The sequence below is a fragment of the Callospermophilus lateralis genome, chromosome 14 (assembly GCF_048772815.1).
Source record: "Callospermophilus lateralis isolate mCalLat2 chromosome 14, mCalLat2.hap1, whole genome shotgun sequence".
NCBI classification, from domain to species: domain Eukaryota; kingdom Metazoa; phylum Chordata; class Mammalia; order Rodentia; family Sciuridae; genus Callospermophilus; species Callospermophilus lateralis.
This window is the reverse complement of record NC_135318.1, coordinates 17,709,491-17,736,962: the sequence shown is the minus strand read 5'-3', so window position 1 is coordinate 17,736,962 and position 27,472 is coordinate 17,709,491. Positions and strand designations below refer to the sequence as shown.

General features: G+C 35.2%; 1 protein-coding gene across 3 annotated transcripts in view; it reads right to left on the bottom strand.

Moving 5' to 3' along the window:
- Window positions 1-1,854: 1,854 nt before the first annotated feature.
- Window positions 1,855-27,472, bottom strand: part of Ubxn2a (UBX domain protein 2A) — a 35,619-nt gene continuing 10,001 nt past the window's right edge. For all 3 annotated transcript variants that reach the window (XM_077105195.1, XM_076833475.2, XM_076833476.2), the window contains 6 exons: window positions 23,827-23,880; window positions 19,351-19,489; window positions 13,696-13,802; window positions 10,272-10,409; window positions 8,744-8,902; window positions 1,855-6,884 (listed from right to left, as the gene is read on the bottom strand). In XM_077105195.1, coding sequence (XP_076961310.1) covers window positions 6,692-6,884; window positions 8,744-8,902; window positions 10,272-10,409; window positions 13,696-13,802; window positions 19,351-19,489; window positions 23,827-23,867 — 777 coding nt within the window. In that variant the 5' untranslated portion in view covers window positions 23,868-23,880 and the 3' untranslated portion in view covers window positions 1,855-6,691. The remainder of the gene's footprint in view (window positions 6,885-8,743; window positions 8,903-10,271; window positions 10,410-13,695; window positions 13,803-19,350; window positions 19,490-23,826; window positions 23,881-27,472) is intronic.

Below are 27,472 nucleotides of genomic sequence, written 5' to 3'. Positions count from 1 at the left end.
TATCACCCTGACCTACTGCTCTCTGGAATTCTGCATGGGAAATAAATTTTATTTTATAAGCAACTATTTTGGATTTTCTTTCATAGCTAAACCTAATAAAGGATGCATTACCTTAGCTAGAGCAAGTCATTTTTTGTGCCTCAGTTTTTTAATCTAAAAAAATAATTTGTTTGCTTCATTGAAGTGGAAGTGCTAGTCAGGCACAGTGGTGCACACCTGTAATCCCAGCTACTTGGGAGGTTGAGGCAGGATGTTCTCAAATTCAAGGTCAGCCTCAGCAATTTAGGGAAGCCCTAGCAACTCAGTGAGACCCTGTCTCAAAATGAAAACTAAAAGGATGTAGCTCGGTGGTAAAGCACCCTTGGGTTTGACCCCCAGAACAACAACAACAACAACAACAAAAAGGGTGAAATTTTTAATCCCTTGGAAATTAGACATTAACTAAAGATGAAGTTTCTTGAATAATCTCCTCACCCCACTGATGGTAGCGAGGACTGAACCAAAGCATGCTTTACCACTGAGCTAAATTGCCAGTTCTTCAGGCAGAGACTTGCTAAGTTGCTGAGGGTCTTGCTGCAGTGCTAAGGAATCACTTGTGATCCTCCTGCCTCGCTGCTGGGATTATAGGTGTGTGCCACTGTACCTGGTTGACTAATCTACTTTTAGATACATAATTTTTATTATGCAGCTCTTGCATGTTTGGGAAGACTTTATTCCCAGTACTTGTACTATTTGTGTGTACTAACACAATTTTTAAAAAAACATTAAAAATTTTTTTTGTTGTAAATGGATAAAATACCTTTGTTTATTTTTGTGTGGTGCTAGGATCAAACCCAGTGCCTCACGCATGCTCAGCAAGCACTCTACCACTGAGCCACAACCCCAGCCTGTACTAACACAATTTTGAAAGAAAGCAGGTTAAAATCAATTTTTACTGCACAGAAACATCTATTTTTTAAAGTTCTGAGGATTGAACCCAGGACCTTGTTCATCCCTGGCAAGTGCTCTGCCATTGAGCTATATCCCTAGCCTGTGCACAGAAATATAATTAGAAGGCGTTTTTTTCCTAATGGCTGTTATTCTACTTGAAGTGATGGTATGCTTCTGTAATGCAATTTTTAATTAAAAAGACAAATTAGATTTCAAGAGAGAAAATAGTCAAATAACCAAGGCAACTGCCTCTTAATTAAAACAAAAGGAAGGACTGACACACTGTGTTCAGTTAGCTTTCTGTTACTATAACAAATACGTGAGATAAATCAACAGAGAGGAAAGGTTCGGGGAGGTTTCAGTTCATGGTCAGTTGATGGTTGCTTTTGGGTCCTGTGGTGAAGCAGTGCGCCTGAGTGGGAGCGTGTGGTGGAAGAGGCTGCTCACCTCACAGCAGCCAGGAAGTAAAGAGAGAAATGGAAGGGACTCGGGGTACCAATATCCCCTTCACGGGCATGTCTCAGTGACCCAAGTTCCTCCCAGTAGGCCCCACCTCCTGAGGGTTCCACCACCTCCTAATAGCACTGGAGGCTTCAGACCAAGTCTTCAACACATAGAATATTCAACCATAGCACATCTGAAAGGATTCACACCAGAATGGAATCAGTGGTTCTCTCTGATCGGTGGAATAAGATCAGGAAATTTAAAGACCACTTTAGCATATCTGCATTTTATAATTTTCTATAATGAACATAAATTACCTGTGCAAAAAACATGTAAAACAAATGACAAAGAGCCAAAAATTAATCTATGGAATAAGCCATTCTATTTGATGATTTAGTGTAATGAGCAATTTTTTTTTTTTTTTTTTTTTTAACCTAGTTTCTACTTTGGAAGAGAAAGAATAAAGGAGAAACTCCTAACAAGCCTTCATGCTAGTTCAATTCAGGATACAAGATGATTTAAAGTAATGCAACCATTAAGTTGGTACTAAAAATACCACATTTTTACATTTCTGGGTATTAAATCAAAGCAATGTTGGTTAAAGCAAAAGCACCTAATATTTTGTTGATTCTCAAAAGTAAATGACTCAAACAAAAATGACAAATGCATCCATGTGTAGCTATTTTATAACAAATGTAAAGTACTTCATAGATCCTTTTAACGGACAGCATTTCATTCCTAAGAGAACAGTTCTTTAACCATTAGCAAAATATTGCATTCAAAATACTTTAAGGCACTGAAATAAATTGATACACCCATATTATCAATACACTGAAACATCATGAAAAGTACATAAAGTAAGTTTTAACTTCAATAATGCATAGTCATTTAACTACTCAATCAAAAAATTTAAAATGAGAATATGCTTCTATATATTAGCCCTAATTATTTTCAAGAAATTGATGATGGCTTTGAAACAACTGTTTAGATATTTGCTTATTTTAAAGTTTTCCTTCTCTTGGCAAATCCAGTTTATTTTCCAACCAACCTGCATTACGTATTCTGTGCATTTAATAATTTTATAACATACAAACTTTCAAGTAAAATGCTTTATCAGATGATTAACTTTTCACAAAATGTTCGAGATTATTATTCACATTAACACAAGTTTTCACAGTTAAAAAAATGAAGGTTATTGCTGATGATAAGTCTTTATAGGCACCTCTTATTGGGGCAAACGCTATATGTATACATAAGAAAGTTCCATTTTATCTCCTGGTTAATGAATTATAAACTGGAAACTCCACAAAGGGGAGGGGGGTTCTGTAGGTATCTAACACTTTTTTTTTTTTTTTTGGTACCAGGTATTGAACCCAGAAGTGTTTAACCACTGAGACACATCCACAGCCCTTTTAAATATTTTATTTAGAGGCAGGGTCTCACTAAGTTGCTTAGGGCCTTACTAAGTTGCTGAGGCTGGTTTTAAACTTGTGATCCTCCTGCCTCAGCCTCCTGAGCTGCTGGGATAACAGGTATATGCCACTGCCCCCAGTGATGTATATATTTAACAATCTCATCCTAAGAAAGGCTGCTTGTACAAATACTTGGAGAATCATCTATTCATTTTAATTATGCAAATAAAAATACTTCATGATAGGCCTATATGAAACATCTTACAGATTCCCAAACATATATGAACAATCATAAATTATTTCCCATATTTGAAAGAGAAGTTCATTGATTTTTATCTTTTTTTTTTTTTTTTTGTAAGAATGTCATTATTTTTGTCTCATTAGAGAGGACTCTCAACACTGTTGTATGTTACTGACAGTAAACATTTATTTTGTATTACCTGCCCATTTCCTAGGGTAAAGGACAAAGGGAAAAAGGATCTCCTTTCTTCCTCTTTTTCCAATAAAAAGACCTCTACCACATGGACAGCTGGGAACTACAAAAGGAAGCGTCCTTAAAATAGACCACAAACTAGACAGAGAAGCCATGCCATCTAGTTATGTAAGTAGTTCTCTTGTTATTCCTGACCCGTTAGGAAAAAATCTCATTCAAATGATCCAGCCCTGTCTCATTTGAGTTCCAGGAGACAAAGCACAGGATTATGTCATGATTACTTCAGGTTAAAGGAGGGAGGGCTCTCTGTGAGAGCAAACTGTGGGGATAGAGATACAGCAGCTCTCTTTGGGAGTCTTCCACTGTCCATGGTGACATATGCTGGCTTTATTCTCTTAGGATAGAAGCTTAGTGCAGGATTTTCTGAGGATGGTACAGCCACCACATCCCTCAGCATCACTCAAGATTTCAAATGCAGTGATTTGGGACCTACCCCAGAGAAAATGCATCATTATGTTTGTGGTAGGTGGCAGGAATGGGCATTTTTCTTTCTTTTTTTGGTACCAGGGATTAAACTCAGGGTTACTCTACCACTGAGCCACATCCCCAGCCCTTTTATGTATTTAACTTAGAGACAGGGTTTCACTGAGTTGCTTAGCGCCTTGATAAGGTGCTGCGGCTGGCTTTGAACTTGTAATCCTCCTGCCTCAGCCTCTGAAGCTGCTGGGGTAGGAATGGGCATTTTTGAAAAGCCAAATGATTCTTACACTAAGGCTTGAGTATTATTGTAAACTATACATTGCTTTAAAGGACTGAATCTTAGAGGATCACTGGGGGTTCCTGAGAGCCATTCAGGGGGTTATGCTGTCAAAACTCTTTTCTTAGAAATACTAAGGTGTTATGTGCTTCACCTCTCATGAATGTACAGTGGTGTCTTCCAGAGGCTACATGGTGTGTGCTATTACAGCAGTGAATGGAGAAGCAAAGAGGACAAGCTATCTGGGGTTGGGGATATAGCTTAATAGAGGAGGGCTTGCCTAGCATGTGCCAGGCCTGGGCCTGATCTCTAAACAAAAACTCCTCACAACAAAAGAGAATCCATCATTAAGTCAGACAGAAAGGATATTTGCAGAAAAAGAAAATGCCACTTTCTCACTTAAATCTTTTTATGTTTTGGAAGTTGTTGTTATCATTATTTACTTTTTATTTTTTAATTTTTTATGACTTTATTTATTTATTCATTTATTTTTATGTGGTACTGAGGATCAAACCCAGGGCCTTGCACATGGGGCGAGCACTCTACTGCTGAGTCATAACCCCAGCCCATACTTTTTAGAGACAATCATACTGTTCCCAAGACTGGACTTGAACTCTTGCTTGAGCAAATCTCCTGCCTCAGCCTCCCTGTGTGGCTGGGACTACAGGCACATACTTCAAAGTCATTATTTTTAAGTAAATAAATTTGGTAGGGATTGAACTCAGGGGTACTCGACCACTGAACCACATCCTCAGCCCTATTTTGTATTTTATTTAGAGACAGGCTGTCACTGAGTTGCTTAGCACCTAGATAAGTTGCTGAGGCTGGTTTTGAACTTGCAATCTTCCTGCCTCGACCTCCTGAGTTGCTGGGATTATAGGCCTGTGCCACCATGTTGAACTAAATAAATATTTTAAAACTAAATTTTTGGAGCCAGTGCTGTAGTACATGATAGTAATCATGCCTACTGGGGAAGCTGAGGCAGGAGGTTCCAGAGTTCAAGAAGTACCTGGGCAACAGAGCCAAATCCTGTCACAAAAATAAACAAATAAGTAAATTAAAAAACTTTGAATTTTTAGTATTCTGTTGATATATATAACCCACATAAAACAAATGAAAAGGTCTTGAGACCAAAAGCCTTACAGCATCCATCTAGCACTCTATGAACATTACTGTTGATATAGGCCACTTAATCCGCAGCACATTCAACATATACTCTGATATGATTCATTTGCAAAAAAGCTTCCTATGCATTCTTCTAAGCCAGGGGTTTTAATCTGATTGAAATTTTGAAGTTTGGGCTGGGGATGTGGCTCAAGTGGTAGCGCGCTCGCCTGGCATGCGTGCGGCCCAGGTTCGATCCTCAGCACCACATACAAAGATGTTGTGTCCGCCAAATACTAAAAAAATAAATATTAAAATTCTCTCTCCCTCTCTCTCCTCTCTCTCACTCTTTCAAAAAAAAAAAGAAATTTTGAAGTTTAACTGGTTTTAGTTAAAAGCCTAAGATGTTTTGGTGATATTAGAATGTAATAAATAATCTTTTAATGTATACATAAGGGATATATGAAATAGAAAAACTGACTTCACGTGATACATTAAATTCCTACCCAGGCACAGTGGCACATACTTGAAATCCCAGAGACTTAGAAGGATGAAGCAGGAGGATTGCAAGAGGCCAGCCTCAGAAACTTAGCAAAATACTGTCTTAAAAATAAAGGGCTGGGAATGTGGTTCAGTGTTACAGAGCCCCGGGTTTGATCCCAGCACCAAAAACCAAAACAAAACAAAACACCACCCCGCTAAAAAAAAATAAAAAAACCATCCATCTATCCATTCCCAATTAAATAAAAGATAGAGGGTATTGAGGATGTGGCTCAGTAGAGCACTTCCCTAGCATTTGGACACACTATGTTTGATCCCCAGCACTGCAAAAAAAAAAGAAAGATAAGTAAAAATAAAAAATTATACAATTAGAAGTACAGAAATGTGTGGGTATGTTAATATTGACACTATATTAAGACACTCAATTTTACTCCTAAATAAAAATATAACTTAGATATATTGTTGCCAAATTAATCTTTCTACACTTTCGATTATATCTCAGTTATAAAATAATTACATTGATGCCTTTAACCTGCCATGTATAATTTTTTAACATATTGCTATTTAAAAACTCTTGTGATAGCTAACATTTAAAATAAATACCTGCTGTTTGGAAATGTTTCAGTGATTAAAGCAGTGAATATTTTTATTTGTTTATACGATATTAATATTCTAAATGATATAGCTACTTAACATACTGTATGTTATGAATTGTTTTTTAAAAAATATTTTTAGTTGTAGACAGACACAATACCTTTATTTTATTTATTTATTTTTAGGTGGTGCTGAGGATCAAACCCAATGCCTCACACGTGTTAGGCAAGTGCTCTGCCACTGAGCTACAACCTCAGCCCTGATGAACTGGTTTTTGAAAGTAAGTATATTTTTCTTTTTGAGTAGCCTTCTGGAAAAAGTACATTAAATATAGCTTCTAGTCATGTTACTTCCTTAACTTAAAATTATTCAAAACTCTTTTCCTCAGAAGAGGGTTAAATAGCACTCACACCAAAAGTCACGTGAATCTGATGTGTCCTCTCTCCCATTTTTGCATGTCCACTTATAACCGTCATTTCTCTGCAAAATTTCTACTTAGTCTCTTAAAAATCAGTTCTATGAAAATTCTCTGAGAGGTTCGGCAGTTTTTTTGAGTCTCTGAATAATCACAGCATTCTGTAAATCTGCTTCTTCCACTGTGAGTGTCTCATCTAGCAATCTGAGGAAAGGAAGAGCCGTTGCCAGGGAAAAGGGAGGACTTCTTTGAGATCCTTGGTATTTTTCAATGAAGTCTTTGATGTGGCTTACTCTGTAAAACAGTACAAATGAAAACTTGAAATTAGCTAAATCTAAGGCAATAACAACTTGTGAATCTCCTGGGTATGGAAAATATAGAATAATCAAAATATTATATGATATCAATGATCATCATTTGGGTTTTTTTTTTTTTTTTTTGCAGTGCTGGGTATGGAACTAGTGCTGGGTATGGGTCCTGCACATGCTAGGGAAGGAAAAGATCTACTACTGAGCTACATATCTAGCCTTGGACTATCCTTTTAAAGGTTGACCCTATATATCTGACGGTAGGAAGGAATTATTATTAGTTTTCTTAGGTATGACAAGGGTATTATGGCTACATTTGAAAAAAAAAATTATGGCTACATTTGAAAAACAAAAAAATCTGGGGCTGGGGATGTGGCTCAAGTGGTAGCCCGCTCGCCTGGCATGCGTGCGGCCTGGGTTCCATCCTCAGCACCACATACAAAGATGTTGTGTCCGCCGATAACTAAAAAATAAATATTAAAATTCTCTCTCTCTCTCTCTCTCTCCCTCTCTCACTCTCTCTTTTAAAAAAAACAAAGATGTTGTGTCCGCCAAAAAACTAAAAAATAAATATTAAAAAATTCTCTCTCTCTCTATAAAATAAATAAATAAATAAATAAATAAAATAAGTTCAGAGCCGGCCTCATCAACTTAGCAAGAACCTGTTTCAAAAAATAAAACAGGTTGGGGATGTGGCTCAGTGGTTAAATGCCCCTGGGTTCAATCCCTGTCACCAAAAAAGGAAAAGGAAAACTATGTATGCATTTTTTCTCTCTCTCTTTTTTTTTTTTTTGCAGTGCTGCGAATCAGAGTCTTACACATGCTAAGCACATGTCCAACTAAGAGCTACACACTCCCAGCCCCTCTACTTTTAATTAAGATGAGAACCCCCCCCCGCCTTTTTGTGGTATTCGGGTAGGGGTGCTTTAGCACTGAGCTACACCCCCAGACCTTTTTATTTTTTATTTTGAGGCAAGGTCCCACTTAGCTGCCTATGTTGGCCTGAACTTGTGATTCTTCTGCCTCAGCCTCCTGAGTCGCTGGAATTATAGGCCTGTGCTACCACATCCAGCCTAGGGTTGATCTTGAACTAGCAATCCTCCTGTCTCTGCCTCAGGAAACTTCTGTTAAGAGAGATAAGACTAAATAAGAATTACTTGATCTAATAATACTGGTTATCTTTAAGTGGTGAAATTTATATTGACTTTAATTTCTTTCAATACTTTTCTTATTTGCATTCTTTTACTACAATTAACAAAAAAATATATACATAATGCTTATTGTTTTCTTTCTTTCTTTTTTTGAGATGGGATCCACTATGCTTCCCAGGCTACTCTTAAATTCCTGAACTCAAGTGATCCTCTGTCTTGGCCTCCAGAGTAGCTGGAACTTTAGGTATATGCTACCATTCCTGGTTTGCAAATGATGCTTATGACTGATTTTAAAACACATTAAAAGTAATTCCTTTAAAACAGGAAACTAATCAAATGACCAGCATGAAAATTCTTAAAACAAATTAAAAGTATTTCATTAATTTCCAACAGTTTCCTTTGTCTTGACATATTAAATTTGGAAGACTATTCATTAAAATCCTTCATTAGGGGGCTGGGATTGTGGCTCAGCGGTAGAGTGCTCGCCTAGCACGTGCAAGGCCCTGGGATTGATCCTCAATACCACATAAAAATAAGTAAATAAAATAAAAGTACTGTGTCCAACTACAAAACAAACAAACAAACAAACAGAAACCTTCATTAGTTCTTAAAAATTACTGTTGACTAATCTTAAAAGAAATGAAATTTAATTTGGAAAAAAAAAATCAGGCAAATACTGACCCGGAAGACTCACCTATGAGATGTATTGAATTTCTGGACAATCCTTTTCCCATTGGCTAACCAGATCTGTATATTAGTGATGGGCTCCAAGTTGTTCAGTGAAACAGTAGACAAATTATTTTTATTTTCAACTTCAATACTCTTTGCTTTAGAAACAATTTTTGGTGTGGCACTAAGAAAATCCAGACAACAAAGTCAGACACAAGTTTTTCCATTACTATAAAAATTTTACTTTTAGAAAGACTTTAACTATAAGTCATTAACTATTTCCCTAATAACAACATAAACATATACAAATTATGTCCATAATATATAATGATTCTAAGAATCTAATGAAATTATGAATATTTAATTAATATGTAAGCTTAAAGAGTGCTATATAAATAAACTGCTGCTAGTATTATTTGAATAGTGCTTTACAGTATAGGTAATTTTACAGGGTTGATGTATCTATAGACTTTAGCTTTACCTACTGCCTAGGATAAATTTGTAAAAGAAATTACAAGTTCTCTATAGATATAGTTCTTGGGTTACAAAGGAAAAGGAAACAGAGTATTTTGAAAGACACATCTAGATATTTTTCTATGTATGAATGAATATGTATGCACTTTACCATTTTTGTTTTGTTTGGTAGGACTGACCCCAGGGGTGTTTTACCAGTAAGCTACATTCCCAGCCCTTTTTATTTTTTATTCTGAGATAGCATTCACTAAATTGCTGGGGCTGGCTTTGAACTCATGATCCTCTTTACTCAGCCTCCCAAACTGCTGGGATTATAGGCATGAGCCAGCGTGCCCAGAGTGCATTTTACCAATCTTGATAATTAAAATATGAGAATTCATAAAAACCAAAGTGATCCCATATCTAACTGTAGTAATTCCATCATAAGGCATAGTTAGATATGATAAAAATGGAAAACTGAAATAATTAAAGGCTTTGATGTCAATATTAACATTATCAGACTTTTTCTTTTTTCTTTTTTTGGGCAGCACTATGGATTGAACACAGGTGCACTCCACCACTAAGTTATATCCCCAACCCTTTTTATTGTGAGACAGGGTCTTGCTAAATTGCCCAAGCTGCCCTTGAACTTCTGATTCCCTTGCCTTAGTCTCCTGAGTAGCTGGGATTATAGGTGAGTGCTATTGTGCCTAGCTTTCTTTTCTTTAAATTTTCTTTTTCAGTACTGGGGAAAAAATAGAACTGTAATATTGAAAAGTTAGCATAGGTACTCTGTAGCACTAATGGCAAAGTTTGGTGGTAAAAGGGAGAGTAAATGATAAATACAATTTTGTCCTAAATAGGCCAGGCTCTTTTGATCTAATAAAACCAGGAAAAGTCTCTGTGATTAGTGCCAGCCTATTTTAATATCATTGAAGTAAATGTGACTTAGGAATCTCCATAAAAACTCACATAAAAAACTCATTTCTAGTAGGAGAAATGGTAAGCTATATACATGTGTCTACATGTGTAAAATAATGTCAAAATCAATATTAGTCAAGCCTCTGCTTATGGCAAAGGCAGATAATAGACACACTTACCTTCCCAGTCTGTGACCCTGTCCTGAGAAGGGTTGGAACACAGGCTTTGTAGACACACAAAGTTCACTTTTCTTATCTTCAACTTTAACATCCACCTCTTCTTTATCAAAAATTCCTTGTAATTCTGAAGGTAACTCCCTTGGAAGGCAAGAAAACAAAATGATAAAGCTTCCAATGCCTTTTCTTTCTCTGAAAAACATTCTGTTTTTATGCCAAAATATTTTATGTAAAAAAATTGGACAGGGCTGGGGTTGTGGCTCAGCGATACAACACTCGCCTAGCAAGCATGTGAGAGGCCCTGGGTTTGATCCTCAACACCACATAAAAATAAATAAATAAAATAAAATAAAGGTATTGTGTCCAACTACAACTCAAAAATAAATATTAAAAAAATAATTGGACGATATGTATAACAAAGAAGCATAATATATTCTCTATAATTAAATAACTAAATGTATTTAAGTAACAGGACTTGAACTAAAGTCTGGGCTTTGTCTAACATACCAAATGCATCTATCTATCTTTTTTTTTTTTTTTAATATTTTGTTTTTTAGTTTTAGTTGGACACAATACCTTTATTTTATTTTTATGTTGTGCTGAGGGTTGAACTCAGTGTCTCATACATGCTAGGCAAGCGCTCCACTGCTGAGCCACAACCCCAGCCCCCCCAAATGCCTCTTTTGAACCACATAAGCTATAGGACAGCAGGGACGACATCTGTTTTATTCATAAATATATTCTGATCCCAGGAACAATGTCTGGTAAAAAAACACAAATATCTTTTTTGATGTTAACAATGTTATGGCACATACTTAATATATAAGCAATTAATTTCCCGGAGGAGGTTTCCACAAAGGAAAAACTATAAAATAACTGATTTTTTCTGACAAATAACATAAATTCACTTAATATATTTTACTTGTGTACATTTTATTTATTTATTTGAGTACTGGGGATTTAACCCAGGGGTGCTTGGCTCCTGAGCCACACACCCCATCCTTTTTTAAATTTTGAGATAGGGCCTCACTGAGTTACTGAGGCTGGTCTCAAACTTGTGATCCTCCTGCCTTAGCCTCCTAAATTGCTGGGATTAAGGAGTGTGCCAGCCCACTAGGCTCTTGTGTACTTTTATGAAATATACTTTCACACATATATAAAAGTTTTAAATTTTTTATTGAATTTTTTTTCTAAAAATATGTGAATTAAAAATGTAAATGTGTAAAATTAAGATGTGAATGTCCGTCAGTTTGCAAACCTTGGTATAGACTCTCCTAGATTTTTTTCTATATTTATTATTCCATATAATTTAATTGTTTTTCCATTTGGGTTGAACATCAACTCAACGAATGGGAGAAGATATTTGTAATCATGTATCTAATAAGGGAATTGAATCTAGAATATATAAAGAACTCTTCCAGGGCTGAGATGTAGCTTAAAAGGCCCTGGGTTTGATGCCCAGCAACATACAGACATATGGAGAATGCTGGCAACTCAGTAAAAAGGCAAATAATCCAGTTTTAAAATAGGCAAAGAAAAAAAATTACAGAATTTGACCAAGCATTTTTCCAATGGAGATATGCAGCCAATAAACACATGAAAGCCATTCAATATTACTGATCAATAGGGAAATGCAAATCAAAACTGGAATGACATACCACTCTACATCCACTAGGATGGCTATAATTTTAAAAAGCAGACACTGACAAAGGTTAGTGGGGATATGGAAAAACTGCAAATCTTATACAGTGCTGGTTAAATGGGGCAGCCACTTTGGAATCCAGCTTGGAAGTTTTTTGTTAAGTTAAACATAGAATTAACATTTCCAAGGAGAGACAGTGGAATGAATCTGACAGAACTTTCCCATATACATATATGAATATACCACAGTGAATCTCACATTGTGTACATCCACAAGAAACTAATTAAAAAAAAAAAAAAAAACTATGGGTAAATGGCAGAAAGATCAGAAGAGGAAAGGGAGGAGGAGGTGGGGGGAGGGAGATACATTCCATGCTTTTATAATTATGTTAAGATGAATTCGACTGTCATGTATAACCAAAAAGAACCAATAAAATGATAGAGTGCCTGCCTAGAATTCATGAAACCAGACACAAAAGGCCACACACCATGTGATTCCATTTATATGCAATATCTAGAATAGGACAATCCATAGGGATGGAAAGCAGATAACTAGTTATGAAGGGCTATAGGGAAGGGGAAATGGAGAGTGACTTCTAGTATCAAGTTTCTTTTTGTGATAATGAACATATTCTAAGTGATAACTGTTGCACAACTCTGTAAATATATTAAAAATACTGAATTATACACTTTAAAGGTATGAATTATGGTAACCTCTCAACAAAGCTGTTATTTAAAAATACTTAAATTCTAGAATACTCAAAGGTGTTTTTATTTATTTATTATTATGTTTTACTATTTTGCAATACTAGGGGTTAAACCTAGGGGTGCTCTACCACTGAGCTAACATCCCCACCTTATGTTATTTTGAGATAGGGTTGCCCAGGCTGGCCTTGAACTTGCAATCCTCCTGCCTCAGCCTTCCAACTAGCTAGTATTACAGGTCCAGGTCTGTGCGTCTGCATCCAGCTCAAATACATATAAAAATAAACAGATAAAATACAAATATTGTGTCCATCTACAACTAAAAAAAAAAATTTTTAAATCCATTTTGAATGTTAACAATGTTATGGCACATACTTAATATATAAACAATTAATTTCCCTGGGGAGGTTTTCACAAAGGACAAATTATAAAATATGTGTTTGATAGGAATTGAACACAGGGTCTCATGCATGTCCTCATAGATATTTTTATAGTAGTAAAATTAACCTAAATTTCTAAGAACAATTAAGTCTGTATACATGTATGTATATATCTGTGTGTGTGCATACCTGTACATACACATATAAATAAATGAAATAAATAAGGGTCATTGTTGTGATAAAATAATATGCAGGTATATTAAAATATTTCACAACGATGTTCAGAAAATAAACATGCATATTATGTATAAATCTATACATGAAAATGACAACAAAATTCAACAAAAATGTTAATAGAGTTACTTCTGGGTTGTTAAATAACACTTAGAATCACAAATACATTATAAACCACAATTTCATAGATTCTAAAGACAACTAAACATAAGTATCAAATAACAAATAAGAAGTGATGTTAAGAAATATTTAGCAAAGTTTAAGATTTTGGTTGATGAGAATTTAAGTCTCTAAATTTTAAAAAAATTATAGGGTGGCTTTCTTAAGAAAACTTGTCTTATAAAAAATGCTAATTCACAAAAGTATCTGTGAATGTATAGTGGTGTATGATCAACATTAAAAAGGATTCGTCCATAGAATCCTTTAATGTTGCCTAAAATATCCTTCTATTTACAAAGACTGCTTACCCTTTTTTGATAGAGTTCAGAAACTGCTGACTTGCACCATCAGAATAACTTCTAAAATCATCATTGACTGTGAATCCATTTTTCCATAATTTTATACTTATATCTACCTGCAAAGCAGTAAGAAAAAAAATGTATTATGTTAATAAAATGTAATAGTAATTTAAAAGTTCTTTGAAAATTTTTATCATTATACATTTTATATATTAAGAACTCCAAATGTAAAATATAAAAAATTATGTCTATACATAATTCATATGATATGAATTATGTTTCATAATGAAGATAATTTTAAATAAATGCTTTTAGAATGCTTTACTACTGAGCTACATCCCCAGCCCTTTTATTTTTTTTTTAATTTTGTGACAGGGTTTCATTAACTTGCTTACAGCCACTCTAAGTTGGCTGCTAGAATTATAGGTATGCAACATCATGCCCATCTTTTAAAAAATTTTATGGGATTTTTGTGTTTTTTTTTTTTTTGGTACTGAGGATTAACCCAGGGGTGCTAAACCACTGAGCCACGTCCTAAGCTCTTTTTGAGACAGGGTCTCCTTAAGTTGCTGAGGTCCTTGCTAAATTGCTGAGACTGGTATTGAATTTGCAATTCTCCTGGCTTAGCCTCCCAAGTCGCTAGGATTACAGGCATGCACCACTGTATCTCATTTTCTAATTGTACTCTTTTTTTTTTAAAGAGAGAGAGAGAGAGAATTTTAATATTTATTTTTTAGTTCTTGGCGGACACAACATCTTTGTTTGTATGTGGTGCTGTTGTACTCTTTTTTTTTTTTAATTGGTTGTTCAAAACATTACAAAGCTCATGACATATCATCTTTCATACATTTAAGTGGGTTATGAACTCCCATTTGTACCCCAAATACAAGTTGCAGAATCACATCGGTTACACATCCACATTTTTACATAATGCCATATTAGTGACTGTTGTATTCTGCTACCTTTCCTATCCCCTATTATCCCCCCTCCCCTTCCCTCCCATCTTCCCTCTCTATCCCATCTGCTGTTATTCCCTAATTGTACTCTTAAAGAGACAAAAAGCAACGACCAATTAATCACTATTCCCTCATATATAAAATACTATTTTTAGACTATTTTTATTAATATTTCATCAGTGTTTTCTGCTTATAAAAACAATATTTATTTACTCATTTAGTCAAAGAAGCAAGGTAAGTCACTACAGAAATATAGAAAGGTTTAGAAATACAGCAGAATGCATGGATGCTTCAGGCTGAACACAAGACTGAAAAACTAGACAATATTAAAAGACCAACCTCATTTACATTTATTCAATTTATTATACATTCAATATATGTTTAATGAGTGCATAATATGTAACAGACACTCATTAAGGTGCTGGGGGAAAATAATAATAGCATAAACAGTTGGCCTTCTGTATCTATGGGTTCCACACACATGCATTCAAGCACCCACAGATCAAACAGGAAGAAAATTTATATTTATAATAAACATGTACATTTTTGTCATTATTCCTTGCACAATATATCACACAACAACCATTTACATAGTATTAGGTGTATCTAGATAATTTGAAGTATAGGGGAAGAAGTGAGCAGATTGTATGCGATTTGAATCCCAAGGGATTCAAACTGGGTGTGGGAAGCATGCACCTATAGTCCCAGAACTCAAGAAGCTGAGGCAGAAGAACCACATGATCTCAGGGGTTTGAGAAGATCCTGGATAACATAGTGAGACCCCATGTTTAAAAAAAGAAAGAAAACTGAAAACAGGAACTTAAGTACATCCTCAAGGAGTCCTGGGACCAATCTTCTGCCAAAGATTTACTGAATACTAAGAAATTAGAGTATTGTTAGTATATATGGTGTGCAGGTACATGCTCACACACAGTCGTATGTATATACATACACATAGAGAACACTGTATACATATTCAATGTGTACGAGACACTGTTAAGAAGCACTCTCCCTATGTAACCTTATTTATTCCTCCCAACATCTATATAAAGTAGGTATTATTATCCTATTTTTATGGACAGAGAACCAGAAACACAGAATATTAATTAAATTATCCAGTGCTAAACAGCTGGTAAGGTGTGGACCTGGGACATGAACCCAAAGAGGCTGTGCCCCGAAGCCATATTCTTTCCTTTTCAAGAGGCTGAAGGGTACTAGGGATTGAACCCAGCTCCCTGTGCATGCTTAGTCTGGGTTCCATAGTGAGGAACACTCCCAGCCCCACAGTCCATCCCCCTAGGTCACTGTACTTTACTATTCTTTAATGCCTGACAACCAAACCACCAAGTCTCTGCTTTCATGGTACTCAGATAAGACTGAGAACAAATAGAAAAGAGCACATAAAAAAGACACCGAAGAGAAGAAATTTCAAAACAAAATCCCCAAAAGGATCATTAATGTGATCACATAAGATGATTATTCAGAAAGGAAGTGGGAAGGAAAAATTCCAGGAACAAGAGAGGTCTTGAAAACTGAATACAACAGAAATGAAGTAAATGGATTGAATTTAAGGTTCATAAAACATTAAAATAAAACAATAAAAGTGAAAATAGAAAAAATAAGAAATGAAGAGGCTCAGTCCAAGAAGTCTAAGTTGGAACATTTACAGACAGAACAGGTAACAGAGGAACAAAACAGCAACGAGAAAATGTCCCAGAATGGTAAGGCACATTACGCCCCATAAGAACACCAGGTTAAAGGGAAGACTCCAGAAGCTTGCAGGGAGCCAAATGCTGCATACAAAGGCTCAGGTGTTGGAATGCCAGTCTGTCAATCAAGTATGAATGCAGAAAAGAGGAAAATTCAGGCTTACAAGGTTTTAACTCATGCATTCCCCAGGTTCTCTTTTTTCACACACACTTTTGCCTTGTTTTCCCCTCATCTGCCACCCCTCCCTCAACTCCCCAGGCCAAGGACCAAACCCAGGGCCTTGGGCGCTAGTCAGGTGCTCTGCCTGAATTGAATAATCCCAACCCCTGACATGCCACCACTCCCCCACAACTCGCGTGAGCCCCCCCCAACACTGGAGATTGATCCCAGGGGCATTCTCCCACTGAGCTACGTCCCCAGCCCTTTTCATTTTTTATTTTGAAATATGGTCTTGCTAAGTTGCTAAGGGTGGCCTGGAATTTGTGATCCTCCTGCCTCAGTTCTCCAGTTGTTGGATTACAGGTGCATGACATCAAGCCTGCCTCCACATATACACTTTATCATAAATCTACCTCAAGAATTTCTTGAGGTAAATTCTTATTAATTTCAATGAAAAATTTAAAAGCAACATGGAAGAGAAATATACTACAAAGTCATAAAAGACATAACAGTGATAACTGATTTAATCCCAAATTAACTATGATAGACTAATGAGACGAAGTGGTTTGGGAAGAGGGAAAAGGGAGATAATGAGAGCTAAATCCTCATTTTTTTTTTTTTCTTTCTTTCTATTTTTGTGGTGCTGTGGATTGAACCAAGAGTTTCCTACATGGTATCCAAGCACACTACCACTGAACTTTTTCCCAGCCTACTAAATCATTATTTTCTATAATAAAAAGTCAACGCACATAGTTTGACAATCTGAAAAAAATCAACAACTATCATTATTAGTATATAATTAGAAACATAAAGCTCATACCAAAAGAAATAGCCAAGAATTGTAAGTAGCTGTCTCCTGGAAGTGGACTTAATGGTCAAGGAGGAACAGGTCTGCTATTTTTTGATTTAAGCCTATCAGAACTCTTAGATTTTAAATTTTTACAACTTTTTTTCCAACTTTGATAAAATTTTAAATCAATTTAAAAAGTGAATCATAATCAAGGTTTTCTTTCACAAATACTTTTAATATCAAAGTTCAAAAAGTGAGCTGAATTCTCATAATTTGTTACTGCTTTTAGTTAGCTGTGAAGTGCTATTTTTTTTCTTTTTAAAAATATTTTTTAGAGGTTGATAGATCTTTAATTTATTCATTTATTTGTATGTGGTACTGAGAATCGAACCCAGTGTCTTACACATGCTAGGCAAGCACTCTATCACTGAGCCACAACCCTAGCCCACAAAGTGTTATTTTGATTGAAAAAAACATATATTTTTTTAAATCAGCCAGGTGCAGTAGCATATGCTTATAATCCCAGTGACTCAGGAGGCTGATGTAGAAGGATCTCAAGTTTGAGGCCAGCCTGTGAGACCCTGTCTCAAAAAGAAAAAAAAGAGGACTGGGGATGTGGCTCAGCTGTAGAGTGTCCCCAAGTTCAATTCCAAGTATCATAAAACAACTGAAAAACAAACAAAAAAAACCTAACAACCTTGTAATATAGATAGGTAGTTAAACAAAGCAGCTATTATTTTTAAAAAAATTTTTGTAGTTGTAGATGAACATCATACTTTTATTTATTTTTTTATGTGGTACTAAGGATGGAACCCAGTACCTCACACATGCTAGGCCACAGCCTCAGCCCTCAAAGCAGTTATTTTAATAACCTTTCCAGGATATTCTTTTGACATGTCATCAAAATTTAAGTGGTAATATCTCAAAATTTAGTTGAGAATTTGAATGTGAAACCTGAAACTTTTTAGTGATTTTTTTTCCATATGCTTTTACATTAAAATCCTTTAATATATGTGACACTTTCACTTTTTAACTCATGCATGATTATTCTATAATGTTCTATACACTGGTTATCTGGAAAATACTGGTTCCTTCAGTTCATTATATGATAAAGCTATAGACATTAAAACGATACTGACACTGGTCTCATCAGGAAATTCTGTAAATGTTGAGAAGTTGCCAAGTACATGATCGAAATGTTCCAAAATTCTTATTTTTACTATAAAAATTGGTTAAGTAAAATTTTACCATTTGCACACAAATACTAAAAGTTGAATTCCTTCAAGTGCCAGGCTCTATTTATTATGAGAAAATATCTGCCAAAATCCCACGTTTGAATAACTGTAGTCTATGTATAAATCATTCTTTCAGACAAAAACTATATGCCATGAAAAAGCAGATAGTTCAATCTGTACTTCAAACAACTGCACTTTTCCATATGATATTTCTGTATACTGCAGAAATGCTTTCTATGGGGCTGGGGATGTATGTAGCTCAGTGGTAATGTGCTTGTCTAGCCTGAGTGAGGGCCCTCTAACTCCAGCACCACAAAAAAAAACAAAACACACAAACACACACACAGAATTGCTTTATGTTTATTTCACATTTTGTCAAGAAGAATATTAATGATATATATTCAATGTTTGGGATTAATAATCTTTGATTTGCTGGGTGTGGTAGTAAACGCATGTAATCTCAGCTACTTGAGAGGTTGAGGTAGGAAGATCACAATTCTAGGCCAGACAGGGCAACTTAGAGAGACACTGTCTCAAAATAAAATTTAAAAGTTTTACTGTTTCATCAGGGTATTAATTGAAACCAGTGTTTTTTCTTTATAAGAATACAATAATTTCTACTTCAATTTGCTGTCACTGCCTTGAATCCTGCTAAGATTTGCATAATTTTACCCATCATTACTTCTGCAACATCTATGAAAGATCAACACAATGTAGGTGGTAAATAATATCTTTACTATTAGGAAAACAGGGATCCTCTAAAAGATCCCTATTTTGAAAAATACCAGAAGATTAAAAAGTAATAGACATTTACCTCTTTCTTCTGTTCAGTAGGGGACAAGCATTTGGCACCAACCTTCTGAGCTTCCTCAAAAAGGCTATTAACAAAATATTCACAATTTGTTTGTTGATTATCACTAAGAGGTTGATTGTTGGATCCTGTTTCAGAAACCCTAAGCAAAGAAAAAAAGAAAGAAAGAAAGCACTACTCATTACCAGAGCTCTAAAAATATACAGAAGTTCTTCTAATTAAGGGATGTTGAACTGAGATGCTACCTCCAAGTCTGTGGTTCAGGTCCCCTTCTAAGTTAATATAAGGTGTCACTAAGATGTAGACCCTACCACCTATCTCACAAAGTGATTGTGAAAATTAAATCCAAATACATATAAAAGTCTGTAGATGGTCTATAGTTAAGTCCTGTACACATATTGGCACACAGAAAGCTCACAAATATTATATCATTATAATCACTTTGTACTTTCTAATATCTGCTTCTTTTGTTCAGAAAGCAGTTGGTGCTTAATAACTAATTAACAAACACAAAGCCACTAAAGCTGAGCAGGTAGAATAGCTTAAGTTTTATTCCTTTATATTATCTATTAAACTTTATCTTGTGAATTCAAATGAATAAGAAATAGTTTATAAGAGGTTCAGAATTGAGTGAGTGGAGATATAGGAACAGATATAAGAAGAGACATTTATGAGATACAGCTTAAAAAATCAGAGTTCTGGCTTCACTGAACAGGTGACAATGAGTTTCACATGTAAGAAACTATCAGGGGACAGAAAAAAAAAAAGGGTAGGAAAGGCATTATGAACAACTCTATCCCACAAAAAAAATTAACTTAGATAAAATGACTAATTCCTTGAAAGGTAGAATCTATTGAAATTCACTTAAGGAATAACAGAAAATCTGAATAAACTTGTATATTAATGAAATAGAATCAATAATTAATAATTTTCCAAAACAGAAGCACGGGGCTTGTATGCGTTCACTGATTAATTCTACTAAACAATTAAGGAAAAATTGATACAGATTCTCTACAATCTCTTCCAGAAAACAGAAGCAAACAGAAAACTATGAGAATGGCATTACCCTCATACTAAAACCACAGAAAGATATTTATGAGAAAAGAAAATATCAGAAAATGTCTTTCATGATCATAGATGTAAAATTCCTCCACAAAACATTAACTAATTAGCTGGGCACTGTAATCTCAAGGACTTGGGAGGCTGACGCAGGAGGATCACAAGTTCAAAGCCAGCCTCAGCAAAAGAAAGGTGCTAAGCAAGTCAGTGAGACCCGTCTCTAAATAAAATACAAAATAGGGCTGGAAATGTGGCTCAGTGGTTAAGTGTCCCTGAATTCAATCCCTAGTACCCACCCCCCAAAAATTAACAAATCTAATCCAACAATGTGTTAAAAGGATTATATATCACAACCAGGTAGGATTTATTGTAGTTTATGCACATCTGATTCAATATCTGAAAATCAACTAATGTAATCTGTCCTTTAATAGGTTAAAGAAGAAAAATAATATGATTAAAGCCAACATATGAAGGAAAAAGCACTGACAACATCCAACACCCATTCAGGATAAAAGCTCCATGGCCTAGGAATAGAGGAGACTTCCTCTACTTGTATTTCCCTGATAACTAGTGACACTGGACATCTTTTCTTGATGTGGTGGTGCATGTCTGTAATCCCAGTGACATGGGAGGCTGAGGCAAGAGGATCTCAAATTCAAGGCCAGCCTCACCAACTTAGTGAGGCCCTAAGCAACTTAGGGCCTATCTTCAAATAAAAAATAAGAAGGGCTGGAAACTCAATGGTAAAGCACCCTTGGGTTCAATCCCCAGCACAAAAACAAAACAACATCAACAAAGACATTGGACATCTTTACATAATCATTGGCCATTTGTATGTCTTCTTTGGAAGTCCTTAGCCCATTTTAAAATCAGATTATTAGGTTTTTGCTTTTTTTTGCTTTTGAGTTGTAGGAGAAAGTTAACCCTTTATCAGATACATGGTTTGCAAATTCTTCCCATTCTGTAGTTTGTCTTTTCATTCTGTCCATGTTTCCCCTCTTTTGCTCACTTTCTAATTCTACCTGGTTCTCTATAAATAAGAGTGTCAGCTGTTGTCCAAATAAGTGAAGGATTTGCATCTATGTACACTTTGGTAGCACATACAATGAATATAGAGTTTCACTATTGTCTTTGAACTGTTGAACAGTTTTTTTTTAAGAAATCAGTCTTCAACTTTTACCAACTGTTGTTTTTAACAAAATATTCATTGGGCTGGGGATGTGGCTCAAGTGGTAACGCGCTTGCTTGGCACGCGCGGGGCGCTGGGTTCAATCCTCAGTACCACATAAAAATAAAATAAAGATGTTGTGTCCACCGAAAACTAAAAAACAAATATTAAAAAAAAATTCTCCCTCAAAAAAAATTCATTCATTCATTTATTCATTTATTGTGGTACAGGCATTCATTCTTTCATTGTGATACTGCAGCCCTTTTTATTTTGAGACAGGGTCTTGATAAATTGCACAAGGTGATCTGGAACTTGCAATTCTCTTGTCTCAGTTTTTTAGTTGCTGGGATTGCCAAGCACCTGCCACTATGCACAGTTTAAACAAATCAATTTGTAACATTTAAACAAATCAATTGAAAAATTGAAAAAAATCAATTTGTCATAAAAAAAGATTACAAATGTGCCAGGTGCAGTGGTCCACATCTGTAGCCCCTTATACTTGGGAGGCTGAGGCAGGAGGACCACAAGTTTAAGATCAGCCTGGACAAAATAAGGAGACCCACATCTTATAAATAAATAAATAACAAAAACCAAAACAACAGCAGCACAAAGCAACCCTAGGCTCATCTCCAATAAACCTGCATGGTAGACAACATTTCATATGTGTTATCACAACTTATTACTAGGGGAATTAAGTGCATCCTGTGACTTCACTATTAGAGAACTCTTGGAAGCTTGTATATGATTTGCCCTAGGCTATGTCCCACGTATTTTCGCATCTTGTAATTCTTCACTGCAATAAATTATAGCCATAAATAAGACTATGAAGACTACATACTAAATCCTGTGACTCCTCCTAAAAAACAATAATGAAACCTGAGAGTGGTCTTGTTCTCAGACACAATCTCACAATTATATGATAAATAATCAAATTTATATAAACCAATAAATGCCCAAATGGGGGGGATACAAATATTTCTTTGGTGTGGGGTATCTATCTTTTTTTTTTTTTTTGGTACCAGGAATTGAACCCGGGGGTGCTCAATCACTAATCACAAAGTCACATCCCTGGCCCTCTTTTTATTTTTAGACAGGATCTTGCTAAGTAGCTGAGGTTAGTCTTGAATTTGTGATCCTTCTGCCTCAGTCTCCTGATTTTTTGGGATTACAGATGTGCTCTAACATACCTGCCCAGTTCTGACTTCTTAAAATGTACTGTAAATAAATGAAATTTACCTTGCCAAGTTTTTACAACAATGAGGATAAGACAAAAATAAATATTTAACTTTAGATAAGTGAGAATAAAACATCCTATATCGATAAGAGCCATAGACTTTGCACTTACCATTTACTGAGGGCCAATACATGCTAATACTTTGCTAAGTGTATTGTATTCTTTATGTCATTCTCATAAAAACCATTTAGATAGGTAGATATTTACATTCCCATTTTATAGACATGATATCGAAACTCAATGAATCTACCTAAGTTGCCCATAGGTCAAAAAAGAAATAGAAGGCAAAGATAGGATTTAAACCTATGTTTATCAGACTCCAAAACCATCATATTTCTACTATATCTCCAAGATAGTATAAGAGGCTAATTAGGTAGTTAAACTTTTCACTTCTGAGAGGTAATGTGTGAATAGAGAGAAATTCAACACCTGTTTCAATTAATGAAAGATTTAGGGTTGGAGTTGTGGCTCAAGGGTAGAGTGCTTGTGTAGCATGTGTGAGGCACTGGGTTCGATCCTCATCACTGCATATAAGAAATAAAATAAGTAAAGGTCCATCAACAACTAAAAACAAAAAAAAAATTTAAAAACAAAATAAAAGATTTAGTAATTTCATTACAATCTGTTCAATGAAGATATGGTTTAAAAAACTACTTCAAAATATAGTATTTATGTACTACCATTTAAAAACTACTATTATTGTTTTTGCCTGTGGCTGCAGGTATTGCTCAGTGGTAGAAAGCTTGCCTAGTATGTGTAGGCCCTGGGTTCCATGCCCAGAACTGGGGGCAGATATATATATATATATATATATATATATATATATATATATTACTGTAAGATATTTACTATTATATATATATATATTATGATTAGATAATTACCATTAGATATTTACTGAAGAAAATATACATACTTAAAACTTACTTTATTATCTTTGCCAGTGACATGTAATACAAATAGAGAATAATAATAACGAAAGCATTAACAAATAAATTCATAATTTTAATTAACTTACCACTTCTCTTTTATACTTTCAAGATTATCTACTTCTTTCATTCTCTTTGTGTTACTATAAAAGTAAAAAAACAAAAGCAAAAGTTCCCAATTTAGTATTTTAAACAAATCATTATTATGTATGCATCAATATATTTCAATATATAAATTATCAGGTAAATCTAAAGTTGCATTAAAAGGGTCTTAGAAACAAGTGACCAAACTCAGAATTGTCATTTTTCATGTATAAAAAAAGCAATAATAAATATTAGCTTTGTATATAACTATCAAGATAGCCATCTCCCAACCCCTGAATAAAGTCTTTAGTATGTGTCATTTGAAAGAAATTATTATATATATATATATATATATATATATATATACACACATATATATATTACTTATATACACACACATATATATACTTACACACATATATACATATGTGTATACATATATATCTATCTACTCACATTTTTTTTTCCTAATGGTACTAAGGATTGAATTCAGAGGTGTTGTACCACTGAGCTACATTCCATCCCTTTTTAAATTTTGAGTCAGAGTCTAACTAGTTTTTTATTTTGAGTCAAGGTCTCACTAATTGCTAAGGCTGGCCTAGAATTTGTAATCCTGCTGCCTCAGTCTCCTAAATCACTGGGATTACAGGCATGTGCCACCACGCCCAGCTGAAAAGAGTAATTTTTTATGTGCTAGTATGAAGAACCCTAGGGGAAAATAGAGCTTCCAGCATTCAAATTATTAGTAATATTATGTTTTGTTTTGTAGATGGACAGCATGCCTTTATTTTATTTGTGTATTTTTTTTTAATGTGGTGCTGAGGATCAAACCCAGTGCCTCTCAAGTCTAAGGCAAGCGCTCTGCCACTAAGCTACAGCTCCAGCCCATGATTGTTTTTATGAAACTATAGTACAAGGATAAAGGAGATGGTCTCCACCAGGAGACTCTCAGAGGATAGATGGCAGTCAGTAGCTAGAGATATTTTTGATTGTCACAACTAAGGAACAAGAATACTATTGCCCCCACAAGAAAGAATTATTCTGCCTGAAACGCAATAGTGTTTAAGTTAAGAAACCTGGGATAAGGCAAAGAATTAATTATAATTATTGCTAACAAGAAAAAAAAAAACACAAGATTTTTTGATCGGAGTTAAAGAGATACATAACAATCAAAGAAACCAAGGAAAATTCCAATTATCCTAAATTTTAAATTGGAAATATCAATAACCTCCTGTATTTTTTCTGAAAAAATTACATATGGGTTCTGTCCACCTGAAAAGGCCCCAAAGCAACAATCAATCCAATTAACAATGAATAACTCTGGTGACAGATGTATGGTCTCCTAATATCATTTCCCACTAAAAGGAATCAACTTTTACTAGAGAAAAGGCTGACTTCGGATCTGGGACAGAAAATGTGCACTGGGTACCTGATATATTTTGCCATCTTGGATTGGTGTCAAAGGGATTCAGAAGTCAATTTGAAAAGGTTTATTTCTATTGGCCAGAGAATGGACCAAAAAAAAAATTTAAAAACTTAACATGAATTGAAACACAAGTATGAATTCATAATAATACTCATTTTAAAAAAAGAACTTGTTAGTAAGTCTTCTTTCAAGAATTCTAGAGTCCGAGTGAGGCACAGTGGTGTATACCTGAAATTCTAGTTACTCCAGAGGCTCAATCAGAAGTTCCAGGCCTGTGTGGGCCACTCAGTAAGACCCTATTCCAAAATAAAAATGAAAGGGCTGGAGGTGGGGGTGGGGCTGGGACTAAGTGGTAGAGCGCTTGCCTAGCATGTGTGAGGCACTGGGTTTGATTCTCAGCACCACATAAATTAAAGAAAGAAAGAAAGGTATTGAGTTCATCTACAACTAAAAAAATATTTTAAAATAATTAAATAAAAGAGCTGAGGAGATAAAATAAAACTAAAATTCAAAGTCAGGTAGTAGAATGCTTTCCTTCGCGTGTGAGGCCCTGGGTTTAACCCACCACCACAAAAATAAAATAATAATAATAATAATAATAAAAAATCTGGACTACTAGGATCCCAGCTCTGTGTATGTGAGGACTGAACCTAAGGGTGTTTTACCATTGACCTACATCCTCAGTCCTTTTTATTTTGAGACAGGGTCTCATTAAATTGCTGAGGCTAGCCTGGAACTTGCCATCCTCCTGCCTTAGCCTGAGTAGCTGGGATTACAGATTGTGCCACCAGCTACTGCGGCCTTTTTTTTTTTTTTTTTTTGAGGTGGAGGTCTTGTCACCAGGCTAGCTAGTCTCAAAATCCTGGACTCAAGTGATCATTCTGCCTCAGACTATTGAGTAGCTGGGACACAGGCACCTGGATTCCCAATTCTTTATTTTGAAAACTAATAAATAAGGGAAAGAAACAAATAAGCATCCTGTCTGTACATTCTCAGTAACCAAAGAGTTAATGCAAGAAGCTTTCTTTATAAATAACTCTACTTAATTGAAATTGTATAGAAATAGAACACCTCCAATTTGCAACTCGTAATGTAATAATGGATCTAGACAATATCAATAACTGCTGACAGCACAAAAAAGAGCTAACCAAAAATAAATGTATGCCTCAGTATACAAATTTTCACCACCATTTATAGAGAATTCTTGCCCAAAATGTGAATCTGAATCCATTCAAGCCTCTAGATCTAACTACCATATTAGAGGAAATACAGGGTATAAAGGAACATAATCAGATGTTATCATGGGGATTTAATCAAATATTTAGAATGTGGGAAATTCTGTATGATAAATGATACACTTTCTTCAATATATATAGTACCAGAGAGAAAAACAGGTGACATAGATTTTTAAAAAGAAATTTATCAATGTATTATAACATGTGGATCATTATGTAGGCTCTCCCCTGCCCCATCCGAGTACCAGGGATTAAACTCAGGGGTGCTAAATCACCGAGCTTCATTCCCCAGTCTTTTTATATTTTATTTTGAAACAGGGTCTTGCTAAATTATTCAGAGCCTCCTTAAATTGCTGAGGCTGACTTTGAACTTGCAATTCTCCAGCCTCAGCCCTCACGAGCAGCTGGAATTGAAGGCTATAGGTTTTATTTAATTCACCTGACCAAAGGGAAAAAAAAAGTTATGGAATCAGGAACATATGAATATTTGTTGTGACTGGATATTTGATGTTACTGCAGAGTAAAAATTACCTTAAAATATATATATTTGGTTAGCCATGATGGCACACACCTGTAATCCCAGTGATGCAAGAGGCTGAAACAGGAGGATCATAGGTTTAAGGCCAGTCTCAGCAGCTTAGCAAGACACTGTCTCAAAGTAAAAAACAAAAAGACTTGGGATTTGGCAACACATGTACACATATACACATTTGGCTGGGAGTGGTGGTGCAAGCCTATAATCCTAGCAATTTGGAAGGCTAAGGCAGGAGGCCAGTGGTACAGCAAATGGGTTCTCCATTATGACAACAAAATAAAAAATAAAAGTAAACACACACACACACACACACACACACACACACACACAATCACTCTCTCTGTCTTTCTTACACACACACTTAATGCTGAAGCAGAAGGATTACAATTTCAAGTTTAAGGCTAGCCTGGGCAACTTCTAGATCCTGCTTAAAACTTAAAAAATGTAGAAAGGGT